Genomic DNA, 15,560 nt, shown 5'->3' on the forward strand with positions numbered 1-15,560 from the left:
GTTTACCCAGTAATCCCAATGACCACAGACAGAATAAACAAACAACTCTGTGATTCTGTTTGAGCATTACTTTACAGAGATAATAGCCCACACTGGAAACTGATCAAGTCTGAATGATTAGTATTGAACACTGATAATTTATAAATGGTCAACACTCCAATCAAGGTTCGCTGCTTTGATTAAATCTTGATATTAAGGCTTGAGCCTGAGACAAATCCTGAAAGAGTGGAGACAGTTAAGATAAAGGCCTCAAGAGATAAATTCAGGCAGATAACCGTCCATGGCATTGTGTGTAATCAAACCTGCAACCTGAACAACTAAACTAAAGAATAAATCCAAAAACAATATGTCTATACTACAACACAGACCCTGAGCACCAATTAATGAATAAAACATACTTGCCGTAGCATGTGTCATAGACAGTTGCTGTATTGCACAATCTCAAATACTCCCAAATTGAATAACATTCTTGTTCCAAGCCTTTATGTCAAACCACAATTATTCCCGTAAACACTCTTCAATCCTGCTCAGAGAAACTTCCCTTTTCGGGGGGTTGTTGTCATTTCCCCTTTTATATTTCTCAAGGGAAAACCGAGAAAAACAGGGAAGCCCCAAGGGAAAGAAAAAAGATAAGAGAAAGTGAGAGACAGAAATAATGGTGTAAAAAGTATCCACAACTTTTCCTTAATCCACATGTGAAGTACCAAAGTGTAAAATACTCCTTTCTCAGTAAATGGCCTGAGAAATCATATTTAAATGAATAGCTTGATATTTTGGGTTATACACCATTTTGTTTTCTTGATGAGAGTTTGTTCTGAGAAGATTTATACCACTCAGATGTCTGTTTAATAAATACAGTATGTACCTGAAGCTTGCAGCTGTTTAGCTTAGCTTAGCATAAAGACTGAAAACAGGGGGAAACAGCAAGCCTGGTTCAGTCCAAACATGACAAAATCCAACTGCCCTCACCTCTACAACTCTTTAGTCAATACATCTACATCTCACTTGTTAAAGTAAATTTACTTAAAAGTATCAAAAAAAAATAGTGCTCATTATCATTACACAATGTTTTTACTGACACATTTACATGTAATGGGCATTTTAATGTTGTATCTGGTTGAGGTGGACATCATCATTTTAACTACTTCAGGTACTTTCATGTTCTGTATGACAATGCATCGGATTTTATATGCTGATCATAGGTTTTTTAGAAAATAATGTGCAAGTAACCGTGACTGTAGCTGTAAGATGAGCGGAGGAGAAAGGACAATATTTCCCCTTGAAGTGGTGGAGTCACAGAGAATGGGGACACTCAGGTAAAGCACAAATACCTCGGAGTTCACTGAAATGGAAATGGAATTAATTTACTTCTCACCACTGAAGGGATGCAAAGACAGAAACAGATGAGAAGGCACAATGAAAAGACAATCAAACTGATAGACATGCAGACCTTTATCTTTCTATCAAGCCACCTCATTCGGTCACTGATCTACAGCCTTGACACAGAATTCCAGCCAAACTTAAGGACAGGGACCGAGAGCAGGTCAAGTTAATATGTTACCAGCTTTGGCTTTCAGGCACCGTTGTGAAATCCTTGTGTGAATACGTGCCGGCCATGTAGAGCTGTCAGGGGAGAAAGGGAGGGTTTATGGTTAAAGGGGCTTATCTCAGCGATTGATCCGCAGGTATAAAAGGCTACCGATGGCAGGGCCTCAGAGTGGACATGCTGCTGCAGCACTGAGCCTCCAAACCATCTACTCCCTCCTTCTCCTTACAGTTTCAACACCTTCATTTTCAGTCAGCCATGGGAGTTGCCTACAGCGTTGGAGAGTAAGTGAAACACATCAATAAGACAGCTTTAAACATTGTTATGCTGGTCCCTGAATATGGTGGAGTTATCCGGAGTTATTTAGCTGCAAGAGAATATGAGCTTAGAATTGCAATGATTGTTTAATTTTTACAAGATTTTCAATCCAATCTTCTAAATGTATTTATTTGAAATCAAATCACATCAAATGCATCGGAAATAAACCTTTTACAAAGTCAGATGGAAGTGCTCAGTGTTCTTGGTGCTGAGTGTATTTATTAGTACAAAGATGCAAGGAAAGCATGGGGGGGGGGGGGGGGGGGGTCATTCAATAGTAGAAGACAAATTAATCTATGGTGGTCAAAGAGTTGGAGATTGTGTGTTTGACAGGAAGAGAGTGAGATAGTGAGGGAAAGAAAAAGACAGAGGCTTGATTTGGTTCAGACATCCAAAAATTCAAAGTAGGTTTATACCATGAATTCCGGTATACGGAATTGTTTTCAGCATTCCTCAGGAAAGAATGGTTCAATTCATAAAATACTCAAGGAATGCATCACTTTCATCCTGTTCATGTTGAGTCATGTTTCCACAGCTAGCATTGTGGACTGGAATTTGTTTGACTTACAGTTTGTTGATTGGGCCAACTGTCATTAATGCTTTAAAATTGCAGCAACACCACTCCTTGAGAATAAGAATGATTTACTGTATTCCAGTTAAGATGACATTACGTTTGCTTTTCTGCTTTTCTTTTATTTAAGCTCTAATATTATTTAGACGTTGTAACTCTGCAGTGGTGTTTGATGGTGGAAGTCCATTTCATATTAAAAGCTATTCCTTTTAAGCAAAGCAGGCCATATGAATAAACACACTGTTTAGGTACAATACATGATTCTTATTTGCTTTTTCTCTCTTTGCCCCTGCAGGGTTGACCACCTCTACACCTTCTTTGTGCAATGGTCACCAGATATCTACACTAAAGGCAACAAGAAGCACCGCCAGCCCCGCCTCCTCATTAGAGAGAAGCATCAGAACCGCTATCTGGTCGTAGAGAAGAACAAGGTGGCTGTGATCAACAAGCTCCTCAGCAACCCTGTCAACGCCACTGCTAAAAACTGGGAGGTAAGGAGCGCACTAACACACACATGTGATTCGAGATGACATAAAATCCCTCGGCGGCTCTTTGACTGTAGCTTATCATTAGGTCAAGGCAATAAGTGCTCTACAGATAAAACAGTTACAGACGGGTGCCACCAGGGATTTTGGGACCCATGAAAAGATATCACATTGGGCCCCACCACAGTCCACACCAACTCTGAAAACAGCACTGTGCAGACCTGCATGCAACAATCTGCATAAGGTGGAATTCAGAATTTGATGCAAGACAAGTGCTGAAGCCCATTACAGTTTGAATATAATTTTAATTGTAACATTCTCTAATACTTGTACACCTTAAATATACTCTAACCTCTTCAATTAAAATAAATTAACTAACTTGGCTACATACCAAGTAGAAAGAAAGCAGCTGTAAAAGTTGAAATGGAAAACAAAATGGAAATGAAAAGGCCTGATGGTGGCGCTAGAGGAGAGGTATGCTCATCATATGGAAACTTTTGGAAAATGTAATAAATTTTACAGTGTTTGAATTCCTATAATTGGAAAGGATTCTTCCATACAGGATCATTTTAATTTTTTCACAATAAAAAATAGCCTGCAGAATATGATTCAACACAATGCTGCACACCTCCTTCTTCAGTTGGAAGTAGACCTGGCTCATTAGAAAGGGCAGGAGGGGTGGGGAGACCGGGATCAAACCTTGCCGATTACAGTAACTGGGGGATATGGGTCCTTGGCTGTTGTCCCAGATGTTCTGGGAAATCCCACTATGTCCATATATGGACATCCTTTCCTTAACCCCCTCCTTGAATCAAAAATCCGCGCTTCATTTCATGAGAACAGAAACCTTTCAGTGCCCGATCTAACCAATGGCAAATCCATCTACACAAGTTTTTAACCAATGACGTTTCAAACGCGGAAAGTGAAAGTAACGAGCAGGGTACAAAACGATGGATGCAACCCAGCGTGTTAAGAGTTCAGAAACTGACAGAGAGAAGAGGAGTCATGAAGCTGCTGCCAGAAAATATGAAAGTACTTTACTTTGCCAGTGATTGTATGGAGCCGTATGTGGAGGTAGGATCACTGAAGCATGTAATCATGTAGGCTACTGCATATATGTAGTTAAAGATAACTTTGTTCTTACAAGCCAGCTGGGCAATCTGAGTTCACTTAGCAGAATGCGGTGATAAACCTGCACGTACTAGTACAATTTAGTTTACCCTTTGGATTTTACACGTGCACTTTCAGACCAAGACTCTATGTAATGTAGGGGGGGGGGAAGCAGAAATAGTGACATGAGTGGGAATAATAAAGTTTGACAGTTTTCTAAAAGGCTTGTTGCATCCTGTGTCTTCCTCCAGATTATCAGAGTGAAGGACGCCAAGCGCCGCCTGAGTCTGAGCAGCTCGGAGGACTCAGAGGCGGAGGAGCCTGAGTACCAGGAGGAAGGTGAGGGTGCTCTGCCTGTCCTGAGCGACCACAGCCAGCTGCTGGATGACCACCACCTGGAGCGAGTAAGTTACACCCGCCACATCAGTCTAAGTGGGTGGTTTTGCATGAATTCAATTACAGCAAGATTTGCCTCGATGAATTAGGCTCATTATTTTTACACCTGCCAGTCTGACATCTTTTTGATTAACAACTCATGTTTCAACAGCTCGCTGCTCACATGCCACCAAGGACCCAGGGCTATCCATGGCAGCTTGTCTACAGCACCGCCATCCATGGGAGCAGCCTGAAGACACTGTACAGGAATATGGCTGGTCTGGACAGTCCTGTGCTGCTGGTCATCAAAGACATGCACAAGAAGGTTTGCATCTTCTTCTTTAAACCACAAGGCAAATAATGAAATGAAATATTATTATTATTATTATTATTATTATTATTATTATTATAGAAAAAACACAATACAATACAATCTAAAAAAATTCAAAGTGATACCTTGATTAATGGTATATCTGTGGGGACCACTTCAATAACCGTTGCCTTGGTCTTTTCAGGTGTTTGGTGCTTTTTCATCACATCCATTCAGAGTCAGTAAATACTGCTATGGCACCGGAGAAACCTTCTTGTTCAGCTTCAACCCTGACTTTCAGGTAAGAGTGGAATAGATCATTATTTAGTTACCTATAGTCTGTCTAGCAGTAGCTCTGACACAAGTTTTTTTTTTTTATTACAAGACTTAATGTCTTCTTTACAGTAAAATTTTCAAACATTGAATTTAATTTCTCTAGTCTAAGAAACTAAACACAATCTCAGGAAAGTTAAAAGTTTCACATAGGGATAAAAAAAAGTTTTTGTTGCCTAAGATTTCATATATTTAGACACTGAGTATTAGTTTCTAATGTCTTGTATTTGGCATATCTCCAGGCGTACAGGTGGAGCGGGGAGAACTCCTACTTTGTGAGCGGCAACTTGGAATCTCTGCAAATTGGAGGAGGAGAGTAAGTAATGCAGTTATTGAAATATAGACATGGTCACCAAAGGAAAAAGCAGCTGTTACACCTGTCAGTGTCATAAAGTAATAAAAAGACCATGAAGTCATTACGTCACTTACTACTTGTGAGATATCACAGATTACAATGCCAGTTATCACCACGAAAAGATTTGATGCTAAACTGTTATTTTTTCTTGTCTATAGGGGTGGCTTCGCTCTGTGGCTGGATGCTGATCTGTACCATGGTGCAAGTTTCTCCTGTCCCACCTTCCACAACGCACCACTTTCCACACAGCAAGACTTTATTGTACAAGACCTCGAGGTCTGGACTGTGCAGAAATGAGGGAGAACATCTGAAAAGGCAATATAAAAACAGAGTAGAATCCACAGTATTGTCTGGAGTTACAGAACTTCAAGACTTCAAGGAGTACATGCAGTTTAGCCACTACTGTACAAAACCTGACAGAGCAGTTGCTACTGTATCATCTGTGTACCTGGCTGAGATTAGCTTACACAGTGTGAAGCCTGTTCTGGTGGTTCTTGGGCCAGATTTTCTGTTTACACCGGTTTGATCTGTGCCTGTTAAAGAGAAGTGGCTCGATGAAATCCTGTGATCCAGGGTCCTGCTGCTTTAAACTACTGGCTATTCATCTGTAGCTCCATGCTTAGCCCAGTATGTAACTGGCATCTGAAGCTTTAAGCAATCCATGCCCTCCTTTGGTTATGGAGAGCATTATAATACAAAGTTCAAGGTGTAACACCGTGGGATAAAAAGTTTGCAACTACTGAAAGCACATTCAGGTTTTAAGGAAATGTTTTTTTTTTAAATTATTTTCTGTCTAACAACCACATCTGTTTGTGAAATTTTACACATAAACTGTCATAAAACATTTAATTTATGGTAAAAAACACTGTAAAATGATAGGACCCACAATGCCCTATCTGGCCTGTAATGGTACTTTTGAGTTTTTGTCTGACTTGAGGTCTGGTTTGAATGTTCTGCACCAGCAGATGAAGGCCTAACCACTCAGGTTCAAAAATAAAAGTATAGAGTTGCACTATGAACAACTTATTATGTGTGAAGTGTGCCATTTGTGTTGGAAGTAACCTCAGCCATTAACTGTCACTTCATTTTTTTGAAAGTGAAACACCTGCCTGCCCATTTACGTAGATGGATACTGTTTTAAGGAAACATTTGAAATCTTTTACATCTTTTTACTATCTATATATTTAAATGTATTTTTAAGAAAAATGTTCCTGTGTGTCTGTTTGTTTTACATTTCTTTGTGTGCAAATCAGAGTCTGTCAGGCAGTGCTGGCACTGCCAATGTTTTTGTGAAACCACATTAAAACTTTCCAGGTGACACTGATTAAAGCGGTTATATTTTGTCATGAATAAACCCTCACCTATGAACATCAGCTTTTCCATTGAGGAGGAAAGATGTTTTTTCATACTCAAAATAATGAAAAACAGGTAGAAATATGTATATATGACACATCGTATTTGTTTGACTCTAAAATCAATTATCTACATCAGTATAGTTGTGCTACAATATGACTAATGAGTACAACCAGAACAAACACAGGCATATATTAAGATAAGTTGAACAGCTACCAATTTCCTATTAAGTATTTACACAAAAAGATTAAACAATACAGCAGGAGTAGAAGTAAGCAGAAAAACTAACAATGCAAACTTGCACTCTCCCAGATAATAGGTTGCTGCACCTTTAGGAACTTGGGAAAATCTGAAAAGGGAAATACCAACTAACCATCCATCAAAGGCAGTTTGCAACATCACAAGTTTACAGGACACCATACACGAAATGATACTGTTCAGTGGTCTGCAGTTGAGCAACAAATGGTCTGAATAAAAATACTGAGATGAACCAAATCACAAAAAAAAACAATAAACACTGATGCTTTATGTTTCATGTTGTTGTCCATTCATCCAATACAGTGATTGAATCATCCATAATAAAATGCACTGACTAAGAGGCAGGCCATCTGTCTATTGCCAGTCACACCCTCTTCACCTTCACACCTATTGTCAAATTAAATGTTTTTATTTCACCTGACCTGCATGACTTTGGGCCCAGTGGAAAGGGATGCAGATGCAGGTGGGTTACAAAGTGAGCCAAGACACCCCAGGGCTTCAAGCAATACAACTGCACAGTGCAGCGTGCATCTTGGCCAAAATGAGACCACATTAAAATAAGTAAGGTAATTCAAATGTATTTTTGAGAGTAGAATAGACCTGCATAACAGGTTTCCTTTTAATTTTTGTATAGTATGTCGTAGTATTTTGTATGATGTTGGTGGAGTTAAGCATGACTTCAAATCTGTGACGACAGAAAGGTTTGAAAAGGACTCATAAAGCTTTTTTTCATTTCCAGCAAGAACAAAAAAGAAGTCTGAAGCAATAACAGAGCTTTAAAGTTTGGAGGTTGACCTGAAATACAACAGAAAAGGGTGAAAAACCACAGTGAATGACGCAGGGATGTGGGTTCTCCAGCAGGTACTCTACACCACTGTAGGAGGGGATTTTTACTTACTCTGTAACTTGGGGTTTATAGTCTCATACCCTTTTCATGGAAATGCCACAATTATACTGTAACATTGCCCTTAACATTGACATTGTTACAGTACACATTACATTATTTCCATTTTTCCATCCTTAATGCTGTTGGCTTCAAATCTTAGAATCTTCATGGTCGCTGTTGTTCAATTGTTTATTTTAAGGCTATCTGACTTTGCCAAATGAAATTAACTCAGTCTCTTTTTATTTGCATGTAAAATGTTTATTTGCTGTCCTGCTCCTCAGGCTCTGTGGGCCTAAACTCTGGATCCTCCCTCCTCTGTTATTGGTTGGATCTGAGAACCTGCACCCAATTAGTCTGGCCTATTGGCCTATTAGTTCACACTTCAGGTCTCTCCCTTTCTCTCTCTTGCTCTTTGCCACAGCCTGCCTGAATATGTGTTAAGATTTATTTTAGAAGATTTATTTGGAAACTTGGTTTGTTGAATTTCGGTTAACCCCCTTGTTCTATTTTGAGTACTGCTTGTATGATTTAACCTGTACGTTTTAAATTTTGGCAAGAAGCAATAAGCTTTAATCCTTTTTTCTCTCCTATTTCTCTCCTATTTAGCGTGATAGGAAGACTTGTATTGTAAACTTGTGTTGTGTTAGTTTCAGTATAGTGGTTTTTGATTCTACTAATTGTTATGTTTGTTGTTTTGGTCTGGGCTCTCCCTGATGTTAAATTCATGCTTCACTTTCTGGCAATAAAAGTTTGAAAGCCTGAACAAATTACTATTCAAGTTCCTCATCTATGTTCCTCCCATTTCCCCTAGACCTGTTTGGGGTCCTAACACTCACATACAGTAGTCATGGGATTGGTTTTTGTTCTCTGAGTCCAAATGTCTTCATTTGAGTTGGGTTTAAATGTAGGTAATTTTTGCTGTACGGCAACAGTCCAATCCACAGAATCATCAACCCTCATTACAATGACTGAATTTTTATTTAAAATCTGGGGAAGACAGATGCTAGGCATTTAATGTAGCCTACACATTCATTAGACTACACAGTAATGAGGGCACTTGATGTTGACATGAAGCATTGAATCCAGACAAGGACTGTTATGCTAGAAGTGATACAATTGGTCATCCAGGTACAGTGACTTATATATAATATGCTGAACCCATATACTGTCTATGGCTGAACCACATCGCTCTCTTGTGGCAGCTTTCTTCCCCTACCTAGACTATCGATCCAGATCGACAATCTTTCAGCTTCCCTTGAGTGCTCGATGACCTCTGGGATCGACGGAGCTGGTCTCACTCACCTCTGACAGTTGAACAACAATGGCCGGGGTGGAGGCTACTCAACCTGCTCCGGCGGTTGATATTTCCAAAACTAGCAGCATGCCAGCTGAAGGATATGACAAGAAATGTATTTTCTGCAAGATTGTAAACAATGAAATGGGGACAGAACTTCTTCACTGTGTGAGAATATTGTTGCAACTGAATAATGTTAGCGCCTGTAGCTAGCCAGCGTTAGCCTCCTCGGTTTAGAAACACCTGTGTTGGGAAGCATCGTAACAAATACTGGCTTTGTTAAGATGTTGCTAGTGTGTAATTGTTCGTTTTGTCGTGTAAATCAACTATACGATAGTTTAACTATCAAATTTTTGTTTAGTGCCATAGATGCCATAGATGTGTGAAGATACCAGTCTATTGTGTTGTCTTGAAAAGTGTGTCTCACTTTCCCCCCTTTTACACACACACACACACACACACACACACACACACACACAATAGATTTATTGTACGTAGGTATATTGTGTATTGTGTTCAGTCCTTTCAGGCATATACTAGCTTGCTGTTGTTTTATGTAGCACAGATTTGCCAAACTTTTTTTTTCACTCTAACCACCCCAAATAAATCCAGCCACATTTATTGTAATGAAGATCCCCTGAAACACACTCTGAGGTTCCAGCTTGGAAACCACAGCTGTGGGAGAGACAATAAAAAGCTGAAAAGAGCTTGCAGTTCATTTGTTAATTTCATTGGATAACAACAAAAGGGTAGCTAACATGAAGTAAACTCTACAGTCCGAGTCCTTTTGCCCTCCCAGTCTTGAAGCTCACCAATTAATTTGTATTTGCTCACATATTCATTTATCTCTTCTGCAGGATGAAGAGATCTCATGTTTCAGAGACATCAAACCTGGAGCTCCCCACCATTACCTGGTCGTCCCAACCAGACATGTTGGGAACTGTAAATCACTCAGCAAAGAACATGTGCCTTTGGGTAAGGTTTAAACAACAGTGCTTGTGACTGATACTTGTGGAAGTGTTTGTACTTGCACAGGGTTTAGACTAGTGCTTGTCTTGTTTTTAGTTCATTTCAACTTAGACAGTTTCACTGACAAAGCATCGCTTGTATCTTGAGTTATAATTATTCAGCAACTGATTAAAATATAGGGTCAGGATAAAAAACAATGCTCTTTGTTTAAAAAAAAAAAAAAAGTATCATTTTTAATGGTAAATTGTTTATAAAGGATCATGTGTTTTTGTCGTCATACCCAGTGAAGCGGATGGTCGAGACTGGGAAGGAGATCCTTCAGAAAAACAACGTAACCGATCTCAGTGATGTCAGGTGGGCTACATTGAGTGGTACATTTTGTTGTTGTAGCTCGTCACACTACTAGTTAGTGGCTCATGAATGTAAATGTGCCAATATGTCTTCTTCCAAGGGAACATCCCCAACAACTTCAGTGGAACAGCTTTTGTCGTTTGATGAAATTAACCTCAGGTCAAGGGTCACTAGTGACTGGCATATTATTTAATATAATTTATCAGTACTAATAAACCAGCACTGTGTCTGTGTAGATAGAAGAACAAGCAAACAATCCACAGTTATGCCACATACAGATAATCAATATTTATCAGCAGAGTATCTACACTGATAGAAACTGTAATAGATAATCCTCTGAACTGTTGTGTAACGACAGCTGTTATTTAGCTTTGGTAACATACCTGTTTCTTTGCTGATGTAACTTAAAATTGATTCAACTTAAACTGTGTAAACAAACTTGCTGTAGAGCCTTTACAACTTGTCATATCTTAAAACAGTAAGCCTGTGTGCACCAATGCCCTTTACCTTGTCTGCAGGTTTGGTTTCCATTGGCCCCCATTCTGTTCTGTTACACACCTACACCTTCATGTCCTGGCACCTGCCACTGAAATGGGCTTCATGTCTCGCCTCTTCTACAGACTCAATTCCTATTGGTTTATCACGGTAAGACCCCTTTTCATATTTGTAGTATGTTATTATATATTACTATATAATAATTATATAATCGTATAGATAAATGAATTGCTTTTCAATCTTAAGTTTGTGACCCGTCAGGCTGACATGTAAGCAAAAGAGGTCCACTGTCATCTTACTATATGAAAGTACAGACAATGTTTTTTTTATCTTGATACGTATCAATCAGTTGCAGGCACCATGGTTTAAAAGTGTAGAGACTGGTGACCTAATCATTTTTTCATTTGATGATGGATCAGTCCCATTGTTTTTACTGTTCCAGCACATTTCTTTATCTCATTCTGAGGCTAGTTGTAAGCCACTCAGCCAGTACACGGTAGAGTATATTCAGTTTCTCTACACAAGATTTGAAAGTATTCATGTGTGCATAAATAATATGGTGATTATTTTGGTTTAGACTTCATATTAAAGATGAAGCCAGGGTCTGCCACTTTCTGCAAGAGGGATTTACCGTGTAAAAAAAGTATTGTAATAACTGACTGGAAGACATTGCTGTAGATTTAGTCACCACATGAAACTCATAATTAGTTTAGCAGTTATTTCAGCAACACCAACCCTGTGGTGCCACCACGCATTAGTTCATTCAAATGGTAAGTAGTTCTGCTCTCAGTCAACTTCTCTTCTGTCCACATTTGTCCATTTTTTGCAGGCAGACCAGCTGATTGAGATTCTCAACTCTAAAGGAGATACCAACTGATCACTTGAATGCAGCTCTTGCAGTACTTGACTGTGATGTAGTGACTGAAACATCCACCTTCTTGTAGATGTCATGTTGGATGGAACACTCTCACATTAAGTTGCTGCCTGTTTGCCACAGCAGATGACATTTGTATTTCTATGATATTTGTGACCACTTAGGTGTTCAGACTTCAGGCAAGTAAAAGCTTAAATGAAGCCAAATCTTGTTTCTTGCTGCTTGAAATGTTTTAGGAACAAACGTTTTTTAATGATTTTTCAGAAGAAGTTAATAAAATCCACTAATCCACTGTAACAAACAATCTAGTCACTTTATGGACCAAGTAACATACAGTAGGTCTTTTAATCACCAAAGAAAATGTTGAAGGCAATCTGTTGAATAGAACAATAGGTTCACCGATGTGACTTGTATCATTTTCAATATCAATATACAGATAGAGAAACGATTCATTTTATTTCCTGTCATGCCATACTGCCTTTGCCTTAGTGCTTTTGCAGCTCATGTATCAACTGAAATGTATTTAAATCTCTGTAAGAAAAATTAATTTGTACAATTCACATATTGAGACAACATATTACACAGCTGTTTATATTGAGTTCCTCAGCTATGATACGTTACCTCTTTACCTAGTGACATCTTCATTAACCATTTACAAGGTTCCTTTACAGTGGAAGCAACTGACACTGACAGTAATGTGTTGATCTCAACAAGCACTGAAATACAACAGGGTATTTACTCATCTCATGTTTGTTTTGATGTGATATCTTAAGACTGTATTAAGATATATAATGTATAATGTGAACTAACTGAATGGTGCATGAAGTGATTACTACAACTGCTATATTATACCATACTATACTGTATTAATGGAATGTGAAGAAATGATTCTTTGGTACTGTACAAAAGTGTATGCACTTTCAGAAATGTTAATTTATCATAAATAATATATTGCTGCTTCTTAGTTTGATTTTCTCAGATATCTTGTTGTCTCAGTATGTTTCTAATGTAGTGAATATAAAGTCTGAATATTCACACCAGTTTACAATCTCTATCCCGTTCATTGAACTACACTTATGGTTCACAAAGCACCTACAGTAACAGAATGACAAACGGGGCACTGTGTCTTTTATTTCTTTATTATAAGACCATAAGCAGCACTTGCTCATTTATCAGTCTACTACTGCTCATGTTAAGAAAGCTCATTAATTTGCATGGCTATTACTGCAGCAGCAGATATCATGGCATCTCTCAGTCAGTGCATAGTTCTTTACTGTGAACTTCTCACTCCATTAAAGCAGCACATGAGTTTATTGTATATCAGTCTCAGCGTGGCTCAGGTTTCATCCTATAACAAGGTTGCCTAAATTACAAGCACACTTGTAATAAATACATGCTCTGAAGCACCCAAGCCAAGTGGGATCAGGTTCATCCTATAGCACCATATTGTCTGTCACAGGTGGCCTCATGTTCTCTTTGGCTTTGGTTCACTCTCATTAACCACTCTGACTTCATTTCAGCTGCCGACTCCTCCACTTTCCCCATATTAAAAAGTTGTTCACTTTTCCCATTGTTATTTAGACCTGGTGTAGTATAGCAACACTAAATGAAATGTAGTAGATGAAATAATGTAAATAAATGAAAATTTTAAAAAGCATGAATACATACAGTATGTATCTCGTATTTCTGTTGTTAAGTTTCAACTTTCAACTTCATTCAACCAATACTTCCCCTTTAAACTTTTAGTTTGTAATACCTGTGATTTGATTCCACTTAACATTAAATTTTATTGTTTTTGACTCCTGCATGTATCTGTGCTCTGGACAGCAGGTTCAGTAGTTCTTATGTTTGTAGCTTGAAGAGAGGTGGAGGTGGTTTGAATTATTAGCCACTGAGGTTTTTAGTTGTTAGTTGTGTCAGCAAGAAAAAGCTATATTTCTAATTACATGTGCGTTTATGTGACTACAGTGAGTGCTGCCATGAAGCAGCTCTGTGCCTGCCACTGCATATGCAACATGAATCAAGGCATCAACACTAATCCAAGTGTCTGGTCACTGTAACAGAGTGATAACTACATGGTCATCCTTCCCCTGCCACAGCATCTCCCCCTCAAAGTTAACCAGCCTCTGCTTCCTCGCTCGCAGAAGAATCCCCACCAGTTTATTGGAGATAGTCACATAATGCTCAAACAGTTTCCCAAATTCTACAGTGATCATTTTCCCATCGCTGCTGCTTCCACCCTCATCGCGGTGTCTCGTCTCTCCGATGTTCCTTATCACCTCACACAGCTCCTGAACCTCTCTGCTGATATGTGTGTGAGCATCTTTCCCCCGCTGCTCTGTCATGGAACCCTGCAAGGGCCTCCCATAGTCGTCCTGCCCCCTCTGAGGGACCACCACACTGGGCCTGGTGTCGTGACTGAAGGGATTGTGCTTCTGGTACTCCTGGTGCTCGTCAGACCACTTCTGCCAGTTCTCCTTTAAGCCTTTCACAGAAACAATGCACACTGCTGTGTCGTCGCTGAACTGAGAGGGAGCTGGGACGTCATCCTCACTTTCCATGATGGTGGTGCTCTGGCTGTTTGTCCCCATCACTGGCTCTGTGGAGAAGATTACAGAACTGTAATTCTGGTCATTTGCGCATACAGGATTATAATGTTGTTGCTACTCACTGAATAAAAGCCCTTTACTGTTTTTATTGCTTTGATATCTACCATATCTGCAAACATCTACCCAAAACTGATTCATTTTTGGATCTTTGGATCAAACTTAACATTATTCACCTAATTATTGTTGTCCTGGTATTTGAGGTGTTTTTAGATGAGCTATATGTTAATCTAAGATGATTGTAGCCACAATCTCATTCAAATGACATTTCATAAAAAACTAAAGAATAAAGGGAATAAAATTAAAATCTAAAAAAAAAAAACGTTCATCATAAAAACTAGTGAGCATCTTGCTTTGCAAAGTAGCCTGGGTCTATACAGCCTCAGAGATTTGAAGCAAACATGATTGAACTTACATGTCACGCAATGACTCGATCCTCTCTGCACCTGCAGTAATATTTCATTGTATCCGAAGTGCAAAAACAATCCTGTTGTCACACTGTAACTATGTATTACAACTTACCAATACTGCAGCGATGCCGCCAGTAGCAAGAGTGTGGATGCCTGTCTGTCCCGAGCGATGCAAAACCGCTGTGATCGACGGCTGTATCGGCCAATGGCCGTTCGAGAAGATCCTTCCAGCCAATCACTGATCAGAAAGGGCGGGGATAACAAGGTGCCTCTGAAGTAAAGCAGATTACAGCCTGAAGAGGAGAGAGGACTTTATCTACACACGCGAGTGCAGCATAGTAATCTACTGATGCTTATACACGACATGTTATTAAATTGGTTAAAACCAAATAATATTAACGTATCTGTGAAACAGTGATAGGTAGTTAATCCAAGATGATAATAAAATTCTCAAAACAACAGCAGTTTATGAAAACTCCTCTCTTTCCTCTTCCTTCTGTAGAAATGTTTACAATGTGCACATAAAAAAATAAACACACTACACAAGTCAACTTCAGGCAGTGCTTTATAATAAAACGAGAGAGGAGACCTCATTCTTCTACCATTTATGGTCATTTGAAACACAAGGGGTACTTTGTTTCAGAGACCGGTTTCAAGTCGG

General features: G+C 39.1%; 3 protein-coding genes across 5 annotated transcripts; 2 read left to right on the forward strand and 1 right to left on the reverse strand.

Moving 5' to 3' along the window:
• Positions 1-1,709: 1,709 nt before the first annotated feature.
• Positions 1,710-6,732, forward strand: ncoa7 (nuclear receptor coactivator 7). Of its 2 annotated transcripts, XM_022753616.1 has the most exons (7): positions 1,710-1,830; positions 2,731-2,926; positions 4,282-4,434; positions 4,578-4,730; positions 4,921-5,016; positions 5,291-5,364; positions 5,562-6,732. In XM_022753616.1, the coding sequence occupies exons 1-7, from the start codon at positions 1,805-1,807 to the stop codon at positions 5,698-5,700; spliced, it is 837 nt and encodes a 278-aa protein (XP_022609337.1). In that variant the 5' UTR covers positions 1,710-1,804; the 3' UTR covers positions 5,701-6,732. The 2 variants fall into 2 exon arrangements, with proteins under 2 accessions (XP_022609337.1, XP_022609338.1); XM_022753617.1 differs by lacking the exons at positions 1,710-1,830; positions 2,731-2,926 and adding an exon at positions 3,851-3,994.
• A 2,471-nt stretch (positions 6,733-9,203) lies between these two features.
• hint3 (histidine triad nucleotide binding protein 3) lies at positions 9,204-13,887 on the forward strand. 2 transcript variants are annotated; one of them, XM_022753446.1, is made up of 5 exons: positions 9,204-9,362; positions 10,052-10,169; positions 10,448-10,517; positions 11,033-11,159; positions 11,839-13,887. In XM_022753446.1, the coding sequence occupies exons 1-5, from the start codon at positions 9,222-9,224 to the stop codon at positions 11,884-11,886; spliced, it is 504 nt and encodes a 167-aa protein (XP_022609167.1). In that variant the 5' UTR covers positions 9,204-9,221; the 3' UTR covers positions 11,887-13,887. The 2 variants fall into 2 exon arrangements, with proteins under 2 accessions (XP_022609167.1, XP_022609168.1); XM_022753447.1 differs by having other exon boundaries at positions 11,843-13,887.
• A 47-nt stretch (positions 13,888-13,934) lies between these two features.
• On the reverse strand, positions 13,935-15,015 carry LOC111227867 (actin-binding Rho-activating protein-like). Its single transcript, XM_022753594.1, has 2 exons — positions 14,905-15,015; positions 13,935-14,482 (listed from the first exon to the last, which is right to left on the reverse strand). Exon 2 carries the CDS (start codon positions 14,472-14,474, stop codon positions 13,935-13,937), a length of 540 nt encoding a protein of 179 aa, XP_022609315.1. The 5' UTR covers positions 14,475-14,482; positions 14,905-15,015.
• Positions 15,016-15,560: the final 545 nt, after the last annotated feature.

Source organism: Seriola dumerili, unplaced genomic scaffold (genome assembly GCF_002260705.1).
Source record: "Seriola dumerili isolate Sdu_G_001 unplaced genomic scaffold, Sdu_1.0 BDQW01000191.1, whole genome shotgun sequence".
NCBI lineage: Eukaryota > Metazoa > Chordata > Actinopteri > Carangiformes > Carangidae > Seriola > Seriola dumerili.

Coding starts and splice junctions, on each gene's coding strand:
- hint3 (XM_022753446.1), top strand. CDS start 9,222: ATGGCCGGGGTGGAGGCTACTCAACCTGCTCCGGCGGTTGATATTTCC. Junction 9,363..10,051: donor GGACAGAACTTCTTCACTGT/GTGAGAATATTG, acceptor TCTCTTCTGCAG/GATGAAGAGATCTCATGTTT. Junction 10,518..11,032: donor ACCGATCTCAGTGATGTCAG/GTGGGCTACATT, acceptor CCTTGTCTGCAG/GTTTGGTTTCCATTGGCCCC.
- ncoa7 (XM_022753616.1), top strand. CDS start 1,805: ATGGGAGTTGCCTACAGCGTTGGAGA. Junction 4,435..4,577: donor ATGACCACCACCTGGAGCGA/GTAAGTTACACC, acceptor ATGTTTCAACAG/CTCGCTGCTCACATGCCACC. Junction 5,365..5,561: donor CTGCAAATTGGAGGAGGAGA/GTAAGTAATGCA, acceptor TCTTGTCTATAG/GGGTGGCTTCGCTCTGTGGC.
- LOC111227867 (XM_022753594.1), bottom strand. CDS start 14,474: ATGGGGACAAACAGCCAGAGCACCACCATCATGGAAAGTGAGGATGAC.